This window comes from Trichechus manatus, unplaced genomic scaffold, assembly GCF_000243295.1.
Source record: "Trichechus manatus latirostris isolate Lorelei unplaced genomic scaffold, TriManLat1.0 scaffold00338, whole genome shotgun sequence".
In the NCBI taxonomy this organism is placed as follows: domain Eukaryota; kingdom Metazoa; phylum Chordata; class Mammalia; order Sirenia; family Trichechidae; genus Trichechus; species Trichechus manatus.
The window spans coordinates 641,593-648,073 of NW_004444274.1; the positions used below are offsets into that span (position 1 = coordinate 641,593).

The 6,481-nt window shown below is 53.0% G+C and overlaps 1 protein-coding gene across 1 annotated transcript in view; it reads right to left on the reverse strand.

Moving 5' to 3' along the window:
- MAP3K10 (mitogen-activated protein kinase kinase kinase 10) overlaps positions 1-6,481 on the reverse strand; it is a 20,935-nt gene that overhangs the window by 4,655 nt on the left and 9,799 nt on the right. Inside the window, exons 4-7 of the mRNA XM_012559852.2 lie at positions 4,518-4,666; positions 3,889-4,064; positions 3,113-3,359; positions 832-948 (exon numbers count right to left, since the gene is read on the reverse strand). Of these exons, the coding sequence (XP_012415306.2) occupies positions 832-948; positions 3,113-3,359; positions 3,889-4,064; positions 4,518-4,666 (689 nt within the window). The remainder of the gene's footprint in view (positions 1-831; positions 949-3,112; positions 3,360-3,888; positions 4,065-4,517; positions 4,667-6,481) is intronic.

A 6,481-nucleotide genomic window follows, 5' to 3' on the forward strand; every position in this document is an offset into this window, starting at 1 on the left:
GCTAGACTGACCTCCTGGGCCTGGTACCACGCAGGTGGCCGGGCAGAGGTGCCTCGGGGAGTGCGGTGGGGGTGAGGCCAGGGTGAGCGATGGGGCCGCACAGACTCAGGAGCCGGCTTTGCCTCCTTCAGTCCATCACCGAACCCCGAGAGCTTTTCATCTGCCATGGAGCCCTCCTCTGTGGCTCTCTCCCTCTCCAAGGCCCCCGCCCTAGTCCAGCCACCATCATCCCACTGGCCCCTCTGCCTGTACTCCTGCTCTGCTACAATCCAAACACCCCACGGCAGCCAGAGGGAAAAGGGAATTTTATCACGTCACTGCCTTGCTCAGAGCCCTCTGGGGTCTCCCCACCCTGGGTTACAAGGAATGGTGTGATCTGGCCCTGTCGACTACAAACCCACGCCCTCCCTCCCATTCACTCTGTTCCAGCCAAGCTGCCCTTCCTGGCGATACACAGGCCTCACTTGTTTCCACCTCAGGGCCTCTGCCTGTGCTGGTCCCTCCACCAAGGACACTGTTCCCTCAGATCTCGCATGTCGTGTTCCTCACGCTGCAGGCCCCTGTTCAAAGCTCACCTCCCCGGAGAGCGCTAAACAGTAACCCTTCTGTTTTATTCCCTTCCTTCATTTCTTTTATGGTGCCGACTGCTCTGGACAGCACCCTGCTTACTGGTTTGTCTGCGTGCTTATTGTCCGTCTCCCCCCTGAGAAGAATGGGGGAAGGGGTCATGCTTTCTCCTCCCCACTGTCCCCCTTGTGCTTGGTGAGCACATGTACTTAGAGAAGTTTGTTGACTGACTGATAGACTGGTTGGGGGCTGGGGGACACTCACGGCGGATGGCCCTCAGACGGGGGATGATGCTGGGGCTGGCGGGGGGACTGGCGCCATTGGATCCTTTCCGCTTGTCCAGAGTTGGAGAGGCCTGGACTGTGATCTTATGCTCAAAGCCTGCAAAAAGGAAGGGAGACTTTCTTCAGTAAACCGTTCCCCCGGGGAACCAAAGTCCCCTTTGCGGAAGTATAGAAGGAAGGGTAGAGTGGGCGTGCCGCCATTTTGCATTCCTGCCAGCGTGCTGGTCTCAGCGTGTGGTCTCCACACCAGCAGCAGCAGCCACCGGTGACTTGTTGGGGATGCCACTTTGTGGGCTGCCCCTGAATCAGCAGCTCTGGGGGAGAGGTCCAGCAGTCATGTTTTCACAAGCCCTCCAGGCGCCTGGATGACGGTCAAGGTGGAGAAGCCCTGCCCTGATGGACTAAGGATCTAGGCCTGAGGGTCCATCACGGGGCCATTAGCCACATGTAGCCACTGAGCACTTGACGTGTGGCTGGTGTGACCAAGAAACTGGACTTCAAATTTTACTGAATTGCAATTGTTTTAAATTTAAAAACTGATACTCCGTTTGGTTATTGGAGGCATTTAAACATCTTTGGTGGAACAGCTTGGATATGTGAACCTACTCTTTCAACTGTAAACGTTATGAAATCAAAATACAGATCACGGAGTTTTGGAGAAAGTTTAATGTCTGGACTGAGAGGTGCTGCAAATATAAAATACACGCTGGATTTCCAAGATTTAGCTCAAAAAAAAGAAGGTGAAAGATCTTGTTAACAATTTTTTTGTGCTGACTGCATGTGAAATGATAGCGTTTTGGGTTAAATAAACTAGATCATTAAAATGAGTTTCACCTCCTTCTTGACCTTTTCTAACGTGGCTACTAGAAAACTTAGAACTATACGTGTGGCTTGGATCGCATCTCTACTGGACACGGCCGCTGTAGGTACGGAGCATCGGCGGCTTGTAGCACCAGAGAGAGACCCCCAGACCCTCTGTGCCTCCTCATGGCTGACACACCACCAACTGGGATGCACCTTTCCAAAAAAAACCCAAGGAATCGGAACCCGATTAAGCCTGGAGATCCCAACTATTAGGTTGATCCAAGAGGAACTGCTGTTTGGGTAGGTCAAAAAGGGTCAAATGTCAGCAATTTCCCATGGTTTAATCTACTACTGGAGTCCTTGGGTGGTGGGCTAACTGAAAGGTTGGAGGTTCGAATCTACCCAGAGATGCTTTGAAAGAAGGTCCTGACGATCTGCTTCCAAAAAGTCACAGCCATTGGAAATCCTATGGAGCGCAGTTCTACTCTGACACATACAGGGTCACCATGAGTCAGAGTCAAGTCGACCACAACTGGTTTTAACCTAATACCTATTTCTAGGGAATTCAGGGGGACAGACGGACATGTTAAATGATATGGTGTTATGGATTGAATTATGTCCCTCTCAAAACATGTGTTGTCAATTCTGTTGGAAACCCTGGTGGTGCAGTGGTTAAGAGCTACAGCTGCTAACCAAAAGGTCAGCAGTTCGAATTCATCAGGCGCTCCTTGAAACTCTGTGGGGCAGTTCTACTCCGTCCTATAGGGTCGCTAGGAGTTGGAATCACTCAGTGGCAATAGGTTTGGTTTGTTTTTTTTTTTTTAAACACCTGTGATTGGGAGCCCTGGTGGCACAGTGGTTACGTGTTTGGCACAGCGGTTAAAGGTCACCAGTCTGAATCCACCAGGCGCTCCTTGGAAACCCTGCGGGGCAGTTCTACTCTGTCCTATAGGGTCACTATGAGTCAGAGTTGACTCGACGGCAATGGGTTTGGTTTTTATACCTGTGGTTATAATCCCATTTGGTAACAGGTTTTCTTTGCTATGTTAATTAGCCAGGATTAATGTATGGTGTGTCTTAAATCAATCTCTTGAGATATAAAAGAGCAGACTGCGCAAGCAAGCGGGCAAGTGAGCACAGATGGGGGAAGATAGATGCCACGGGAGATCTCCAAGGAACCAAGAAACAGAAGCTGAAAAGAGACAAGGACCTTCCCCCAGAGCCGATAGAGGGATAGCCTTCCCCTAGACCTGAGGTCCTGAATTTGGACTTCTAGCCTCCTAAACTGTGAGAAAATACATTTCTGTTTGTTAAAGCCGCCCACTTGTGGTATTTCTGTTATAGCAACACTAGATAACTTAGAATTATAAATAAATACAGGGGAAGCGAGACCCTGGGTTAGGATACTCCTGCGTCGGGCGGGGGTGGGCGGTGGTGCTCTAGGGTGTGGGCGGTACCGGAGGGCAGGCTGATGTGGCTGCCGCCTTCCCGCAGCTTCAGCAGGCGGCTACGCTTGAAGTTGCCCTTGCGCTTGCGGACCCTGGGCTTCTCCTGGCTCAGCTGGCACATGAGCAAGTGCAGCTCCCGCTCCACGATGTCCATCTCGCGCTCTGCCAGCTCCTGCTCCCGCCGCCGCAGCTGCTCCTCCTGGAAGCGCTGCTCCTGCGCCGCCCGCAGCAGCTCCTCCTCTCGGCTCCGGAGCTCCTGAGGAGAAGCAGTGGATGGGACTCGGGTGGGGGTGGGGGTGGGGGTGGCGTCGAGCTACTCGGGCCCCTGGGAATGGGCCCGGGGCTGCAGGGTCCGGTTGGTGCTCTGCACAAGGACACCCTCTTTTATTTTTACTTTTCAACTCTTCATTTAGGAAAACCTCAAACATCCACAAGAGCAGAGAGAAAGAATAGTGAATTCCCCCTCCCCCCCATATACCCATCATCTAACTTCAACAATTATCTACACTTTGCCAATCTTGTTTCATTTATCCCTTTCTTCTTCCTTCCCTCCCTTCCTTCATTTCTGCTGTAATGTTTTAAAGCCAGTCCCAGACATCATGCAGTATCACCTGTAAGTACTTCAGTGCAAGGTGCCTTTTTCTTATTAATCCAACAGGAGGTTGCCATTTCTTAATATGCAAAAATCTCATTGGCCTTGCATGGACTCAGAGGCTGGGGCTCAGGGGAAGGGACTCTGACCCTCCCAAGGCACCAGAACTCAGGGATCTTGCTCTCTGCCTCACCTTCTCCTTGGTCCGGAGGTCATCGAACATGTGCTGAATCTCCAGCTTCCAGTCTTCTTGCAGCGAGTGGAAGGACTCCAGTGGCATCTGGAACAGGGCTGACTGTTCGATGACTTCAAGCCGCTTCAAGATGCTGCCAAAGTCTGGCCGCCCATGGGGGTCTGGGTCCCAGCATTCTGGGGTGGGGGTGGGGGTTGTAAGAGACCATGCTCTGGGGGATCAGCCTGCTCAGCAGAAGGTAAGACCTCAGGGAACTGTGGACAAACTGCTTCCATGGAACTAGGGGAGGGACCCAAAGCCAAACTCCTGGCAATACTATTTCACTCAGCAGAAAGCCAGGGACCTACTCCCTCAGGAGGGACTGGTAGTAGAATCAAAGATCAGGGGGAACCTAGGGCCAATAACTCCTAATAAGCTGCCCTCAAGAGCTGTGGGCCTAGCCAGAACAAAGGTCTGGGGGACCACAGAGCCAACTGCGGGGTGAGACTCTTCATGGTCTGATGGGTTCCAGCCCCTTCTCCCTCAATCCTGGGCCCACTGGTATGGCTGGGTGTGAAGATGACAGTTCTGGGTCCGAGGGCCCCTGTCACCCCAAGCTGAGCCTACATCTCCACGGGGCCCTGGCTCACCCTCCAGTAGGCGGGCAAAGGGCTCGGGGCACGTGGAGGGGATGGGCAGCGTCAGCTTGTTCATAGCCACACCATATGCCACGGCCAAAGCGTCGATCTCACGGTAGGGGACCTCACCCGTCAGCAGCTCCCAGAGCAGCACTCCAAAGCTGCAGGTGGACGACAGGGAGGGTGATGCTCAGCCCACCTTAATCCTTACCTGCCCTTCAGCCTTGCCCCCCTCCCACGGCAAGCCTCTCATACCCCAAAACCCACCCCTAGTGGATGAGGCCACAAGAACCTGATTTGACCTCCAATGGCCAATGGGGCGGAGCTGGTTCTCTGATATCTCTCCTTTGCTGTCTCTCTTCCCTCACCCCTGCCTGAAAACCTTTGGTAGTCCCCTACGCCTACCGGGCAGACCCACCCTTCTTAGCCCTGACCTCTGATGACCCTTGCAGCCTTGCCTCTAAACACTCTCAGCCCTCATACCAATCCCTACTCCATCTTGCAGCCAAACTGAACAGTTGAACAAACCCTATCCTTCCTAACCTCTGGTCTTTGCACATGCTGTTCCCTTTGTCTAGAATAAGTTCTTCAAGTCTCAACTCAGGTGCCCCCTCTGCCACGAAGCCTTAATTCCACAGCCTCCAAAGCTAGGTTAGAGGCCCCTCCTTTGTATTCCCACAGAACCTGCGGCCCTCACCTCTAGAAACATGTTAATGCTATTTAACATTTATTACCCACTTATTGCAGGTGAGGCACTGTGCTAGTGATTCTCCTAAGAGCCTGTGAGGCAGAAGGTATCGTGCGGCCCCATTCTGTCTGCTGAGCACGTGTGGGCTCAGAGAGGTTAAGCTGCTCGCCCAAGGTCACACAGCTAGTAAGTGGCAGAGCCACATCTGGACTCAGGGCTACCTGCTGCCCAGGTCCGAGCCCTGAAAGGCTACACAATACTAGAGCGTGCATCATTGTGCTACAATCACCGCCTGTCTGTCTTCCCCAGTAAACTGTGCCTTCTTCAGACCCGGTTCACCCTTTTGTGCTGTGCCTGACACGTAGTAGATTCCTGTTCTCCCCCAACGTCTGCCGATTCATTCAGTCCACATCTACTTATTGAGCACCTACTGCATGCCAGGCCCTGTTCTGGGCACTGGGGATATGGCAGCGAACAAGACAGATGCAACCCCTGCATAACGCGGCTGACGCTCTCCCCTTCTTCCTCGCTAACAGCACTGGTGAATCTGTGCGGGCGGGCGTATGCTGCCAGAAGGAATTTCCCATCCTTCTTTGCAGCTACAGTTCTGGCCATTGGGATGCAGGAGGATGTGCAGTGTTCACCCAACCTCTAGGAAGTGTCCTTAGAGAGAAGGGGTGCTCTTTTCTCCTTCCTGCTGGTTGGAGCGTGAACATAAAAGCTGGAGCTCCAGCTGCCATTTTGGAACGTGAAGTGACCTTGGGGATCAAGGCCACATAGGGCAGAACAAAATAGCACTGATTTGCACCTGGAGGTGGTATGTCCCCCACCTCTCCCATGTCCCTGGAAGCCTGCGGGACATTCTGTTTGTGATTGGGAGTGCTACAGGTGTTGGTGGCTGGAGCCATGGACACTTGGCGTCCTGAGAAGCCCAGGGCCACACAAGGAGGGATTATCCTCCTCAAATGTCAACCACACCCCCATGCAGGAACCTGACTAGAAGGAGCCTGAATCCCTGACACCAGGAGCACCAGGTCAATCCTGGGCTTTACACGAGAGAAAAAACACCAGTCTTGTTGTTTTGGGTTTCCTGCTCCTTCCTGCTGATGTACGGCCCCAATAAACATTTGGTACTAAAAATGGAGGCTGGCTGTAAAGCTCTTTCTCCCAAAGGGCTGTTCTGCTCTAGGATGAGCCGGAAACCCCCTGCTGGATTTGTCTCTGCCCCCAACTTGTTCATCTGTTGCATGGTCCCTCTGGAGCCTTGGCTGGGGATTGATGGGAACGG